The following is a 16131-nucleotide window of genomic DNA, read 5'->3' on the forward strand; positions in this document are numbered from 1 at the left end:
GTGAGTTGAAAATTAGGTTTAAACAAAATAATAATGTCAGTTAGAAATACGGTGGTGTGTCTGCAATGCAGACTGCAGCATAGTACAGAAAAACCTAAGCTAACTTCCAGTAAGCTAGCTTGGGTACTGTAATCGGTGTAATCAAAACAACCTGAAGTTCTCTACAAAGGCTAATTTCTTCTGCTTCTCAGGTAAAAAGAAAAAAAAAAAGGAAAATTAAACTATACTAGAAATGCAGAAAATATTCAGGAAACCTTTACTCAAGAAGCAGGTGGTCTTACGTAGCTAGATTTCTTTGGTACTCGGCTGAACTCCTTTAATGTAAATTTGGGCGTATCTACACGACCTTGCAGTTTATAGTGTGGGCAGATCCCACTGAGCTGAGACAGATGTTTCAGCTACGTTTGCTTGTCTATGAAAGCTTATGCTTTTGTGCTTGTTTCTTTTAATAGCTTCGTTTGTTTCTGATCATTTTCTGCATTTCTCGAGTATTAAGCTATTACAGAAGCCTAGCTTATGAAAAAATAAATCCAAACAAATGGTACTGACAACCTGTCTAAATTGGTGTAAAGGAAGGGGTATATTTTGTAGGACTTGATTTAAATTTCTGTATCTCTTCCTCCTCAGATATTAAAATTCCATATTGACAACATTTCTATATATCACTGCCATCACAAGTTTCCTGTCCACACTATGCTTTTGGTTGTACGATCTTTGAACCTTGAAGTGTTTCACTGTTACCACAGTATTTACAAGCAGTAACTTTTTAAAAAGTAGTATTGTTCAGTGTTAACGCATATCTTTTGATTTAGGAAAGAAGAGCTCTAGAAAGAAGGATATCTGAAATGGAAGAGGAACTGAAAGTAAGTAAAACTATTACATGTTAAACTATTAATAACAAAGTGTGTGACTATGTCAGTGCAACATGTAGTCTGGCAGTATTACTGGTCTCTATAATTTCATTAGGACATAACTAAGTTATAGCTGCGTTTCAGAATCACTGGTGTCATACAGCCTGTAGCGAAGCTGTTACACCAGCATAAGCAGTCACACACGTAGGACTTCTAAGGTGGCACTGAGAGTTGTGTTTCTGTAACATATTGGCTCACAAGGAACATTCAGAGATGGCTGGAGTGAAACATAGTTTGATCTAATCAAGATGGAATTGCAATCTGTGATTTTGATGTGACACTCTATATTTTATTAACTTAAAACGAATGGTAGCATATAATTCCATAGATATTATAGCATTAAATGTTGCTTCAATCTTTATCTCATGCTCTTTAAATTATGTATTAGGCAGCGTGTTACGAATATAAAAAGAAAAAATTCCATTTGAATAGAGTGAATAACAATCGGGTTTTAGTTAATGAAAAGCAGTAGATAGATTTCAGACATTGACAAATAAGTAACATTTACCACATGCACCGATTTCTAGGGGGTTTTTTCAACTATGTATAAGCAGAATCCCAGAAGGAAAATACTTTTTTAATACATCTCTGGCTTTTTTTTTTTTTAACCACTCATGGTATGAGTTTTGTCATTTCCTGTTTTATCAATATTAAGTCCTCTGATACTGTTAAGAAGGATGAGAAGTTTTGCAGGTTTGTTTTGTGTTATGTCCTTGGACAGGGCCAACCAAACTGATAGAATTGAAATGTGACTAGAAAACAAGTGGAACATGATGACACAGAAACGTTTTTTGCACTTCAAAATTTTAAAGTATCACCACTGTTTTGACATTTTATATTTGTCATTGAGTAATAAAAAGTTTCCTCTCAAGCTCATTTTTGAGCTCCCTCTGGTGCTTGGAAATGGCATTAACTTCCAAATACTTTTGATTAAAATGCATGCACAAACTTTTGTTGAAATAATTGAAGCAGAGGTAGGCAGAATGCAACCACGATGTGTCCAGCTCCCTTGGGTTCTGGCCGAGATAGTTTGCTGTAAGGGAGGACACGATACCTGTAGTTCCTTGAGGGGTCTTTAGAAGTGAAATATGTAGAAAGCAAACTATAGTAGAGGAAAATAATTGTGTCTAAGAGTGGAAGATGGGATGTGAGCTTCTATCATCAATTCCTGTTAAGGAAGCAGACTTCCAGGAAAAATAGAGAATGCAAATATAATCCCTTTTTTTTCAAAAGCTCACTTCCAATAAGCAATATGTGAACACTTTGAATTAAAGATTAAATAATCTTCCTATCATTTGTTACTCTGCCGTGTAAAAGTATATGTTAAACGTGTCATTATGTAGAGGCTTTTGAATAGGAGATTTAGTTTGTGCAATTAGGATGTCAAGTAAAGAATTCCAGGAATAGCTCTCATTGTTAATGTATCCTGAGCTGTTTTGGAAAGCTGTGACTAATCACTGCTGGTTCTTAGATTGCTTTTCAAGAATGTGCCACTTGTGTGATACTTTCCTTTCACAGTGACTTATCTGCTTTAAACAGGACTGTCTCTTCTAAGTTTTCTTTCAATTTTGCTCATCTCTCGTTCTTTTAAACATATTATACATGTGGGTTTTTTTTCCTTGTTTTCACTCCTGTTTCTTTGATTCCTGCAGAACCTGCAACAAATAAAGCAGATTCAGTCTTTGAGACACATAAATGAACGACTGGTGACTGAGAATAGGGCCTTGACCCGAGTGGTTGCCAAGCTGTCAGGGTCCTATAGGCAACTGCGCTCTGTGGACTTGTAATTTCTGCCTTCTCCTTTGTGTAGCCAGGCAGGTGTTGACATTCAGTTTGTGCTTGGGTACAGTTTTACTATTAACACTTGTGTGTCAGAAACTGACTTACCGCTGCTCGGTTATGGAAGTGTGGCTACAGCATGGTGTCCAGCGTACCAGCTACAGGTGCCGCAGGTGTGTTGGTATGGTGTGGTATTGTCCTTACTAGTGCTGAAGCTTGTCCTTGCTTACTTGAAGACGAATTGGCAACAATCCAGGAGACCTTTGCCGTGTTAAAACCTTGGCAACGGTTGAAAGGATTTGAGTTCGCGCTAGGATACACTGGACTCAGTCCCTTGTTTTTATGTTTGAGTAAATGCTCAGATAAGAGAGATCTGCCTCTAGTTCTTTAACAAATTGAAACTAAAAATTGAGCTTTCTTACTGTAGTATAATTGGAGTGCATGGAATTGATACCAATCTAGTCTTAACTAAAGAATGTTCGAGAAATGGTTTCAGTGTTTTGCATTCCTAGAAGGTTGCGTTAGCAACTTCATTTCTTACATTTGTGTGTTTTAGTGTTTAGAGGGGACCAAAGTCTTTTCTTTTGGAAGTGTATTGTAATTTCAAGGCGATTTTAATATTTTCACATAATAACTTCCTGTGGGGTTCTGGCCAATCCTTATTTTTTATCTAGACAGCTTAAAATACCCTCGTTTAGCACTGAGTTAAGGTTATTTATTTATATTGCTGTATATGTAGGCATTCCAGTCATGAACCAGAATCCTCTAATGCATAGACTGTACAAACACAGACACAAAACCCCCCGCCTAGTGTCTCAGATTGGTTCGCCACTTTGTTGTCCTTAGTGTTATTGCGGGGCTGTTTCAGAAACCCACTAAAGGTTCAAAACTTCTATGAGGAACAAAATATCACCAAATCTATCTGCCTTCTTCCTCTTACATAACAACTGTATAGGGTGGAGGTTTTGGTGAGCTTTTAAGATGTGTAGGTGAAAAAAAAATGTCCTTCTGCACAGTGACTCTTGCTAAACTGCTTCCCCTCACCTGCCCCCCTTCACGCGTAGCAGCAAGGCAGTGAGCATACATTTTTTCGTTCTGCTCAGAGTCATGTTTTCATTCTGCTCAGGTTTTCCCCACAAAGAGGCATGAAAGAAAGAGAAAGTTTATCCTTTGGCTTGGTGTCTTCCTGGAGTGGGTCTAACAATAGGATGTGGATAGAAAGGTTGTTCCTGGTCCAGGCCCTGCATTCCTCAGTGTTCCCTTGTGTTAACCCTTGCAGAGTGAGTCAAGTCAGCTCACTGACCTGGCTGAAAACAAATCCCTTTATTTGTTATATTACTTGATCCATCTCTCACCCCAGCGTTTTTGAATCACTAAACTAATATGCAGAAAGCAGCAGGAGCGTACTGCTGCCTGGGAAGGGAGAGCTGTCCCTTTAGGGCGACCCGTCTTACATCAGCGTCAGCTAACAATGTGGTTTTTCAACACAGCTGAGCTAATGTAATGACTGCTGTCCACAGCCACACGTCCATGCCATCTTTTTTTTTGCTGGCACTGGCATTCCTTTAACCCTGTTCAGGGTGCTAACCCACAGAAAACTATTCGGTATTCCTTTTGGTAGGGGGCGTTTTCAATGGCAGATCATTGTGGCGCTTGAGGAGCCTGGCTAGCAAAAGAAAAGCAATGGAAACACAGCGGGGAGGCTTGACATTATGATGGTAGCTTAACCATAGCAGCGTGCCTGATGAATCTGAACAGGTACCTTAACAGGCCATGAGCTTTTTGTATTCTTAATTTACAAAGCTGCTTTGAATGTAAAAACGGTTAAATCCTCCAGCAAACACAGACGTTGTTATTACTGTACAGATCTGAGCTGGCTCCCCATATGTCAGGTGATTACTGAATAATTATTTGCTCAGTGACAGCACTGCAAAGTTACTGGCTAGTCATATAATGCAGATAGGCAAAATAGCGCATTTGTAATCTTATTCAGGAATCTCATCCCAGGAAGATACTTTGCTATTTTAGTGGAAGCAAACTGGAATTCAAAGTGTTAAGTACAGTATGTAACCATAATTTTACTGCATCTACTGCAAAGCTTTATTTTCCTGCCTCTGCACATTCAAGGTGTGTGGTGTCACCTCGGGAGAGGTTTGAGTACCGTAGGAATGCACTGCTCCAAGAAAATTGTGTAAACGCCTTTGTCTAGGTTTAAAGTATGTGGGGTTTAGTATAGATGAGAAGCGTAAGTATTTTAGTTTACTTGAGCTTATCCTTCCTGATCAATCTCTTGTTACACATAACTGCTTTTGTCTCCTACCAGTCGTCCCCTATTCTTTACCAGACTCGCAACAAAAGAGAAAATATTTTCTTAATACCTATTCTACCTATTAGTTTAATCAGGATTAAAATCTGTCTACAGAGATTTGAAGACATATAATGGTACTGCATTATATTAAAGCTCTAAATTTGAACAGCGGCTTTTTGGTTAAAATAGTTCACCAGAAAATATACCAGTCTGTGGGTCTGCCTGTATGTAATTATGCATTGTGGGCTCCAGCTTCCGCGTCAAGGAGTTGAAAGAGGACTGTGACGTTCCTGGAATTACTTCGAGGGTTCATCGGAAGGCCTAACACTTGCCGAGATACACAGTTAACAAGAACCAAATCAGACTCCCTTGCTTCCTTGGGCATAGCTAGATGAAGGCTGCCGTGGCTTCACCCAGGATCTTTGGTGTGACATCCGTAACAGAACAGAAAGGAGGAAGGAGAGGTGTTAGCTGCTTTGCCTGAACAAATGGCTGTTTCATTGTTTGCAGATACACGTCACAGAACAACCCTGGGTTTATCCTAATATTACAGGTGCACACACAACTGCGTGGTACACACGCGCCTGTTATCTGGGTGTCACCCCTAGCACGTGTACCTCAGGCAACAGTAGTTGCTTTTCACCGCTTAGAAAACCTAACACAGATAATACTGGAAAATTGCCAAACGACTACTTGTGCTGCCCGATTTCAAACACCTTGACGTGGTTTTTGAAAGTAATCAGCATTTTACAGCACTTTCTGTTCAGAGCAGAGCTCTCACTTGGCTATAATGGAAGCTTCCCTCTGACTCTGTGAAGAGCTTGGTTTAGGTGGCTTGCCCTAAGCTCCACCACGGAGCAGAGTTAGAATCTGGGTTAGCAGAATGATTTTTACTTACTGTAACTGTGGAGACCACCTTTTTTCCCCTCTTACGATCTCTTGTTCTCTTCCTTTTACATGCTCGGTATTTGCAGGTAAATAAATTAGAGATCCTATAACCTCAGTCATCTTCAGTGCAGCATCGTGTTTCACGCTGTGAGAGGGTCTGCTGTTGGGTGAACTGAGTGTGGACAGGAATCCTCTAGAGGACATGTGTAAATGAAGCCTCTAGTGTAATGCACAACTAGTTAACCCTGCATTTTTAAACTTCCCGGTTCTTTCTGTTCCATAATAATGTTCCAAATATAAGGGGGCTGAAAGTAGAATTTTGCTTGAATAAAATGAAAACAAAACTAGTGGCAAGGAAATTTCATTGTGAAGAATCCTGTAGCAGTTGTTACATAGGTCACCAGCTGGACTTGGACCTCTCCTGCATGCACTTGCACCTGAGCTTCCTGCATAACCGCTGTGCAGGAATAGGCTGCTACCTCCTGTGTAAACCTGCTGCTAGAAACCATACACGTAATTTAGCCATGAGTATTGTAGGTGGTTTGTTATCAGTGTGTGAATGTAGATACGGAGAACTGACTTCTGGTTTCTCTGACAAGTTGGGTTCTCCCAGTACAAAGCTCTGTGCACTGACTTGTCCTCCTTTCCTGTCTGATCCTGCCCAACTCTCACCTCACTTGGCTTCTGCCTCCCAGCTTTTGTGCTTGTCTGTCACCCAGCTCCTGTGGCAACCTTAACTCGCCATCTCCTAACTCGTGTGCCTGAGTGTGCAGCCTGGTGTTTCAGTGATCTCTGTCGATGATCTGATCTTGTGTGAACTATGCAGTTCGGGGATGCGATCTCCAACTAGAGGATGTGTGCTTCGACACGAGTTTGGAAGTGGTTGGGCGATTAACGCGACGAGCTAACGAGCTGAATCGCGCTGTATCTGATCAGGATGAAGTCATCCGAGAGCACAGTGGTAGATGCGCTTGGCCACAGCATGTTTCTTTGAAACTGTGCAAGTGCAGTATAGACGAGCCTCTTTAAATTGTCGGTAATTAACATTTTTTTGTTTCGCACTGAAATCTGAAGCGCTTAATGACTTTCCCCATGCTACTGTAAGTGCTTTTGTTAGAGGCTTGTCATCTGCACCACTGCGTTTTAGTGCATCTAGTCCAAGCAAATGAAAACTCCTAATCTGTAACTCTTAACTGTATCATGCTAAACGGTGAGATTTTTCTGAACTGTGGGTATGAAGGGGGAGGACTGCCAAGATCCTTAAGTGGAATGAAGATGTTTATCCCCAGTGCTTGTCTAGTCTTGCTGCTTTTACTCGGGGTATAACAGCAAATAACCATCGTGTTTCATTTTTCATAGATGCTACCAGACCTGAAGGCAGACAACCAGAGGCTAAAAGATGAAAATGGGGCCTTGATCAGAGTTATAAGCAAACTTTCCAAATAAAGGGTTTACTACAGCAGCAAAAAAAACGGTATTGCACATCACTAGTAACTCCAGTGGACCATAGTGTGGCAGTCACTGGAAGTGTGGGAAGATCCCTTGGAGACTGTCATTTTCAGATATCCTGCCAAACACCCTCTTACCTGTGTGTTTTTTTGTACCGAGATCATTGTTTCTGTTAAAATGCAGCTGCTGAGAAGATAAAATGACTGAGAAATCTTGTTTACAGCTACAGCATAATAAGGAAAGTGTTCAAGGCCAGATACGCCTCAGATATTTAACCAGTAAGCCTTAGTTGTACATAAACACTTTTACATCAACAAAAGCTTTCAGCTCTCACAGAAGACAGTTACTCAATAATGTTTTTGTTGTGCCACAATTCCCAGTTTTTTTCTATACTCAGTTTTTCTTTAAATCTTTAAGTTTGGATTATTTTTTTTTCCCTTCTAATTATTCATGTACCAGATTTTCTTGTACAGTGTTTTCACAGCTTTACCATTTGCAGAGACCACACACCCTTTTAAATTACATATTTGTGTAGCTACCTAGAGTTGTGTTGTCCAACCACCTGGAACAGAGATGTTTGGTGGAACATTTGCTTTCACTGTTTGTGCAATATGCATTTATTTCCTATACAAAATGCTTTAAAAGTCAGTTGAAACTAGAAATATTTTAAGAGTCCTGTTTTCTGCCTTTATTGGTCACTTTAAAAAAAAAAAAAAAGTTTGTAGTGAAAGATGTTAGATCCTGTAATCGTCACATTCATTTGAGCAGGTACTGAGTGATGCTGTATATATAAATGTGTACTGGTTTGATTTTTCAGACCACCACGTGGCATGCTTGAATATATTTCCCTATTGCAAATGTCTGTTAATGCAAATTAGGCTACTCCAGACTAGTGTGTTTAACAAAGTTCATTAATTTTTATGGTATAAAGAATTTAGACATTGTACATTGTATGGAGCCCTAGCTTTACAAAAGGTCTAAACTATATAAAATACTTTATTATCTTTTCCTCCCATTTTTTTTTTCATTTGATAGTGTTCACCATAATAAAAAGTTGCATAAATATAACTGCTTCACTACATTTCACATACCTGTATTTATCTGAGTGCTGTCCAAAACTGTTGTGCTAGCCAAAGTAATGTACTAAATCATTTGAGAAACATAACCCATTACACTCACATTAATGTTTATATGCACTGTTGCCATGTGAGAAGGCATCCGATTTGATAACACCGTCATGTCAGACCATTTTCTACATTTCAGTGGCCTTTAAAAACAAAAAAGTACTTCAGTGAAAATCGCTTTTGTTAGAAACTGCTTTTATATTTTCACTAAACCATTCAAAATACGACATCCCGTTGGCACATAGTTTATTGCCTAAAACCACTGAACAGATCAGCCATTAAAACAAATTGTACATTGTAAAGCTTGTAGTAGCTATTGTATTATTGATTATATTGTATACTATATTAAATGTGAATTTGTACCCCTTCATTTAAAAAGGTCATTGTGTTCTACTGCCTACTTGGGGGGTGGGGGGTAGTTTTACGGGGGTAGGATATGTTTTGGTAAGGAAGACATGATGTCCTCTCTCTGTTGATTGGTTTTTTGAAGATGTAAGGTTATGCTCTTACTACCAAGCTCAGGATTCTTGATTTTAAAGGTACACAGATAGTTTGAGATATCTTATTGTAATTGATCTGTATGAGAGGTGGGTCTGAACCGTAGGGACTTCCATTGTCTTACGCTAACATAAAATAAAGAATTGAATGGCTGCAACGTATTGAGTTCTGTTACAAGACAGTTAGGCATATTCTGGATTATATTGGGTAAAGTTTGGGTGCCTGTGAATGATTAAATACGTGTTTCTAATATTTTAGTGTTTTATATTTAGGTTATTTATTCTTTATATCTAAAAAATGAATGGCTACTGTGCTATATTGATTTTATTGGTAGTACTGAGCAGACCTTGTATCTGCATGAAACTAGTTGCAAAACCCACTATTTTGGAAAAAAAAAATTGTATTTTGACATATACAAATAAAACGAATACAAACTATTTTAAATGTGTGAAAGTTTTACTGAGGAGACATTGACATTTGTTACGAAGTTAAACCATGTTATAAGTTTGCTATTTAAATTCTTCGGTGGGCATTTTTCGTTCATTGCGTTACTTGGATGCAAGGTTCAAGTACCTATCAAAGATTGTAATCAAATTGTGATTATTTGCACATCATTGTACATGCACATCTGTAAATGCAACAGTAAAAATGCCATATTTATGCAATCTGTAACAACTTGGACAAATGTTTATATATTTTACATAAACCTGTCTGTGTGCAGAATCTGAGAACCATTTTTTACGTTACATTAACTGAATCTTACAAAGCAATTGCTAAACTTGCGTCACTGTCTGATTGTACTGGTCGTGTTGCAGATCAAACACATCCCCAGAAAATGCAGCCACCACAGAGAGAAAATGGGTAGTGGAGCACTAATTCATTGTTTGGGAGACAGTTTGCATACGAGAAATCTATTATTGCCGGCTGCTGACTCTGGCAAGCTTCCTTTAAGCGACTCGTGGCCTGAATGGTAAATCAAAACAGCAACTTAGATTTTCAGGGGACTTGTCACAGCCTGGAAAGGGATCTTTATGTCCCAGGATTAACATCAGATACACATGGATGCATGGCAGTGGCCGGTGCTGAGGAGCTAAGAGGCAAAGGGCATGCCCAGAACCAGCCCCAGCCGTGAAGGAAGCCGTAACCCGGGAGGAGGCGTGACAGCAGGTGGGAAAGCAGCCCGGGCAGCAGAGTGCAGGGAGGGTGGAAGGCAGCGTGGCTGTGTAAGGACTGCCTGACCTTAATGGCTCCAAACACTGGCAGTTACCTACAAGAAAAGTCTCGGGAGCTGGAACTTCGTTTTTTGCTCACCTCGTCTCCCTCATCATAAACAATTCCCTCTGGACCTCCCCAGTTCCTACTACACACCGCTTCTGGGCTTTTGCTGTTCCCTTGCCAGGTTCCGAAAAGGGCGGTTACAGTTCATCTTGTCTGGGTCGGTGCATTTGTTTGCTCAGCACCAAGTACAAAACGTGAGTCTCGGGATTTTAGAAATACCTTCCATGGTGAACTTTGGGTTGTGCTCAGATGAACATTGAAGCAATGGGTGTTCATCTTAACCTGTGCGGTATTCCTGGCCACTGCCCATTTGGGGGTCTTTTAAGAGCAAATGTGTTGTCACAGAACAACTGTTTCTTTTTTAGAAAGAGTCGCTATTTACATGTCATCTTGTAGAAGACAAAAAAGCGTGCTTGGGGGAGCTGAAGTCCTGAGGTGCGTCAAGGGAGAAATATTTCCTTCACCTTTATCATACAGAAATGGGCTCCGTACAAGATGGCTCCTACCCCTGCTAGGAGGTTTATAGTCAAGAGTGAGGGCACTGCATAATGCCAGAAACATCTGTATGATGGTAGACAGGAAATCCACACAGAGAAAAGCAGGTGGCAAGGAGGAAGTACGCCACAATGCCGGACGTGGAAAGGCAACACCATGTCAGAAAATGAACAGTTGACACATCTGGGCAGGGGACACACCAGAACAAAACTGGTCTGAAGTCACAGGTCAGGGCCCCGTCGCATCCAAACTCCTGAACAGAGAAAAATTGTCCAAAGCTACCAACAGGAGGAATTATGCCTTGCTGCTGGGCTTGTAGTACTGCTCAGAGGAGGTATTAACTTCTTTTTAAAGGGAGCGATTATGAAAATAATCATTACATGGCCTCGCACTTGATCCGGGTGATCCTGGAAGTGGCACTTTACGGTTCTTTCATGGGCGTCCTGAGGCTCTACCCACCTGTGTAGCACAGCAGCTCCTCCAGGGAGGAACTCGCACCTGTTTGTCATGCGGCTTGTGGCAGAAGCTGAAACGGAGGTGGCCAAATCTGCCACGCTGCAAGGCGGCGCAGCCTCCCCAGGGAGCGCCCGGGCCCGGCGAGGGGCGCGGAGGCTCTCGGCAGCTGTGGCCCCAAGCCTGCCCGCTAGGGAGGGTGTAGGCAGCCACATTTTTAGTTATACCAAAAGTCACTTTTCCCCTTTTAGTGGTAGCTTCAGCTTCTCTAACTGGGCACGATGCAACATAGGCAGTGGATAATTTTGACACTTTTAATTGTGCAACTGAGAGGTTAATACATTTTATAGATTAAATTTAATTTCCAGCTACAATCTGAAGGACTGTCACAGCAAAACACCACACAAATCCACTACATCACGTAGAGTTTAAACAAGAAAAACGCCACAGCCATACAAGCCTTACAGAATTTTTTGTGGAGCCTATTTTAAACAAGGGTGGAGAAACACTTGTAACTGCATCGTAGAGCATTGCTTTCCCACCTGCTTTAAATCTTAGAATAGTTTTGTTGCAGCTCTGCTGCTCACCTCTGAAATTACAGGGGGTTTTCCCCATGTGGGAATAGCCACTCTGTTGGGGTACAGAAGAAACGATTTCCTTAAGTTTTTGAGAAGTTCTCGCTGTTCGTGGTTATGTACACAATGTTAACATTTAGCTGTGGTGATTCAGCTTCCTTGCGTTCTTAGGTCAAAGCCACTAATAACAAGGGTAAAAAATACTGGTGACTAGAGTTATTTGCTTTACATTTGTTTTGATTGCAAGAGCAGCAGTTGGGGTTTGTTAAAAGAGTTACTAGCAAGTAGTTATTGTGCTCTGCCTCAGCATAGATTCAAAGTAAGTACAGAACAGTCCTGAAGGTGGCTGCAGGTTCCTGCATCGAGGACGGAAATAAATTTTAAACAAAACAAAATCCCAAAAGCTCCCAAACCGACCATGAATTGCTCACACTTTAAAGGGAGAGCTGCTGCCACACTGATGAAGTCATCGGCTATTCTTGCTTGTGTCAGCACCTCCCCATTTTGTATTACTGATTAGATAGGAAAAGTATGTAGCCTTTAGAGAAAGGAGGAACTGTTCTGTTCTTTCATCTAAAAACATCACCTGTTGGATGTCTAATGTTTCTGATCTGGCCCAGGGATAATTACAGCAGGGACAAAAGCCCCACATTCCAGCTCTTAATTATTTCACCCTTACTTGGGTCCTACTCGTCTGTTTTGCAAACCTATTAAAGCTTAGCAGAAGTAGCCAAGACAGCACAATTCAGCTTCCAGTGTGGTCCTTCCCCTTTGTTTTATTTGCTGGAGCCAAAAAAACATGGGGGGGTGGGGGGTGTGAGAAGAACCTGTTTATTCCCCTGGTAGCGTCTTTCTGCGCTCCACCTCTTCCACCGCAGGGTCCTCCGAGCAGAGACTCACCGGGCTGAACTCCTCCCGTAGCAAAGCAGTGCAGGGAGAAGCTGCCGCGGATCTCGCTGTCCTGCGCATCCCGTCTGCCCCCGGGGGCAGTTCGGAAGAACACAGAAAATAGCCCCGTTGCCCTCAGCTGTGTCTGCACCCCTGTCTTAGGGATGTGTGTCTCTACCTCAAAAAAAAAAAAAAAAAAAAAGGACGGGGCTGATCTGGGGAAGTGGCTACATTACAGATGAAATAAAGCTGCTGCTCTCGGTGAGTGGTTACCCGCACCTGTACCCCCAAGTCTTCCAAAGAAAAGAGCATGACTTCATTGCATCAGCTGGTACAAAATACACTTTTACACAAAATTTAAACAAAATCCGCATCTAGCTACACCATCTAGTCACTGCCCAGAAAGGTGATTTAATGAAAAAGTGAGTTTGTTTAAAAATAAAAATCCACATTTACAGTAACTGCTGACATCACGGGCATGATTCTCCAGCTGTTACCAGCTCACCTCTCTATTTTTAGCTGTATGAAAAGCAGCAAATTACACTTAAATTCTTTCTTCCCACTTAATCATAGAATCACAGAATGGTTTGGGTTAGAAGGGACCTTTAAAAGCCACCTAGTCCCAGTGAGCAGGGACATCTTTACCTAGATCAGGCTGCTCAGAGCCCCATCCAACCTGATCGTGAATGTTTCCAGGGACGGGGCTTCTACCACCTCTCTGGGCAACCGGCTTCTGCCCAGACCAACGGCACCGGGCTCAGTTGTCGGCCGGCGGCGCAGCCGGGCAGTGGCACAGGCAGGGTAGGGGCTGCCCCAGGGCTCCCCGCCTGCTTCCTACGGCTTTTTTCCCACCCCTTTTCCCCCCAACAACAGGGCGGGGGGAATGGCTCAAACGGCAGCGACCCGAGGAAACTCTGCCCCTGTTGTAAGCTGAGCCAGTTCTAGCGTGGAAGATGAAGGATGGCAGAGAACAGCAATCTCAAATTAAATAACGAGGGATGCGCCTACTTAGTCTGAACGCGGCAAGGACTGCTTTTAAATACCTTATACTCAAAGCCTGCGAGAGGAGCTGCACAATTTAACACCCTGGGAATGGCAGAGCAAGCTCTCGGCTTGGCCACTGAGCTGAAATGCATCCCATCGGGAGGCAGGAGCTAAGCCAAGGAGGGCTGGCCAGTGGGGCTGGGGGGGACGGATCCCTCGGGCCCCTCGGTGAGCGCAGAGAGGGACCCGCTGCCCAGCGAGTACTGCCGTACTGTGCAAAGAGCCTTACAGACTGGGAGCAGACACTTGCCGAGCACCACAGCTCAGCTCTGCTACGGCCGAGGGAGAGGAACAGCAAAAAAAAAAAAAATAATCCTCCATATCAAAAGTTGTCAAGCCAGCAGTTCATAGCAGCGCTGCACAGGGCTGAAATGCCAAAACACTGGTTAACTCCTTCTTGCTCAACCCCCTTTCAGTAGGATCACTGTGTAAGTGGGTTCCTTCGCTTTGTAACCCGCGCACTCCCTACGCTGTGAGGTCCTTGTAGTTCTCCCTTTGTCCCCTTCAATCTCTCCTCCCTGCTCACTGCCTTGCATGTGCAGCACACCACGGGCACTCACATCCTTCTCATCTCCTCAACCTTCTCGTCTCAGCTCTGCATGGATAGAGTTCTGCCCTATTTCCAAGACACCAGATACAATTCTTTTTCTGTGCAAGACAGGGCTTTGAGGGCTAATTATGTTCCCCATTATCCCTGGTGATAGCCACAATAACCAAAAGACCCCAGAAGCCACCTCCCCTGGCGACCTTGTGCACTCTGAATTTCCCCATGTCTGGGGAGTGGCACTCAGAATTGCTACATGCAGACGCTGAGTGCAAGAACTCCCTTCATGTTTTACTAACAAGTCACTACAAGCTTACTGACATGCCACAGCTGCTGGAGAGAACAGGCTCCCCTCCGTCTTCTGCTCATCTCAGCTGTCAGTCTCCGTCCCTCCTGTGTACTGCCCAGACCACCAGGACCCTCCTTGGACATTCAGTTCCCAGCACTTTTCATTCAGTCCTTCTGGCACTTGCTGCCTATTTCTGCCTCCCCAGACCATCTCCCATCCTGCTTTTTCTTGCATTTTCTGCTCATTTGCTGCTTCTCTCTCCTGTTTCACTTCCCTTAATCACTGGTCACTTCTTCCTGAGCTAACTGCTCTGCAGTTGTATCTTCTGTTGATTCTTTACTGTCCACAATTCCTCTCTCCACAGCTCCAGCAGCCTCGACACTTTGGGTGCTCTCCCTCCACCTCTGTTACGCTCCCCCTTTCCTCGCACCGCCTTATCCTGAGCTCCTCAGAAGCACACATCCCTAATGGCTTCAATGACCCCATTAATCTTTTCCTGACCGCTGGATCTTTTTTTCACTGATAATCTAATCTTTACCCAGTAGGAATGTCTCTACCCAGCCATTTAGTTCCCACCTACACTTGGTTCTCTCTAATCCAGGGGGGTGGTTTTACCATAAACTAAGCACACTCTACGAGTCACCTGTTCCCATTTAATCCAGTCACTCCCCTCCTCAGGAATTAGCGCTATTTGTCGTATTTTTCTCCTCCATACCTCTAAACAGTTTCAGGGTGAAAGCAGTGAAAGGTCTTACGCTTCTTCCCTTGTTTTCGGCCCATCGAGGTGTTTGCAGGCAAACGGCCATTCGCTAGTTCTTCATCAGTTTCCTTTCGTCCCTTTTTGAGTGTCCAACAATAAAGCAAACAGGTAAGGGGATACCTGTGGGGTCGCAATGTCTAATTTGGGAATAAATAGTATAAACTGAGCATTGGCTGTGGATTTGCTTGTGGGCAGGACAAAATATGCACCTTGTGTTCTTTCAGGTAACTTTTTAACTTAAAACTTCTTTTTGATATGTATTTAAAGCCTGTCATCTTAAACACCGTGGCAGTTTTCACCTTGAAACAGCAAAGAATGTATATTGTGAGCAAAACAGAAAATATAAATTTTTAAGCGTTGTCCACATTTGTTTATATAAAATCCTTACAATGTGGGCACGTAGCTTTTCTTCCAATTGTTCACACAAAAATTCAGTCCCAAGCTTTCACCCTAGATGTTTATAGCATGGCCACATATCATTGAAATAAATTTCATAATATAAAATGGCAACGTAGTTTTAACAACATGAAGTATGCTTTATGTTTTATGTCCTTTAAGCCATTTTCTCCCTTTGTAGCCTGTTTGGTTTCATACACGCCGACTCTGAACTCTTCCAAGTGCTTCCCCCTCCTCTGCTTACACTCACTGATATGGCACAGCCATTGATTGATTGCTGTTTGTGTTTGTTTTGGACATTTCCAGATGATTGCTACTAATAACCAGTACTAAATTCCTGAAATATCTGCCTGATTCCTTTTACAAGGCAACTTCGTTACGGCCCATCACATGAAACACAGTAGGCCCTAGGAATACTGCGGTGCGGGAGAAAAAATAATCACCAAAGGAAC

General features: G+C 42.3%; 1 protein-coding gene across 3 annotated transcripts in view; it reads left to right on the forward strand.

Moving 5' to 3' along the window:
• The window catches only part of PPP1R12A (protein phosphatase 1 regulatory subunit 12A), a 123635-nt gene extending 114241 nt beyond the window's left edge, over nt 1–9394 (forward strand). For all 3 annotated transcript variants that reach the window (XM_086480156.1, XM_086480164.1, XM_086480171.1), the window contains 2 exons: nt 813–863; nt 7246–9394. In XM_086480156.1, the coding sequence (XP_086336282.1) occupies nt 813–863; nt 7246–7332 (138 nt within the window). In that variant the 3' untranslated portion in view covers nt 7333–9394. The remainder of the gene's footprint in view (nt 1–812; nt 864–7245) is intronic.
• The last annotated feature ends 6737 nt before the right edge of the window (nt 9395–16131 follow it).

This window comes from Leptosomus discolor, chromosome 1, assembly GCF_034619465.1.
Source record: "Leptosomus discolor isolate bLepDis1 chromosome 1, bLepDis1.hap2, whole genome shotgun sequence".
Lineage (NCBI taxonomy): Eukaryota > Metazoa > Chordata > Aves > Leptosomiformes > Leptosomidae > Leptosomus > Leptosomus discolor.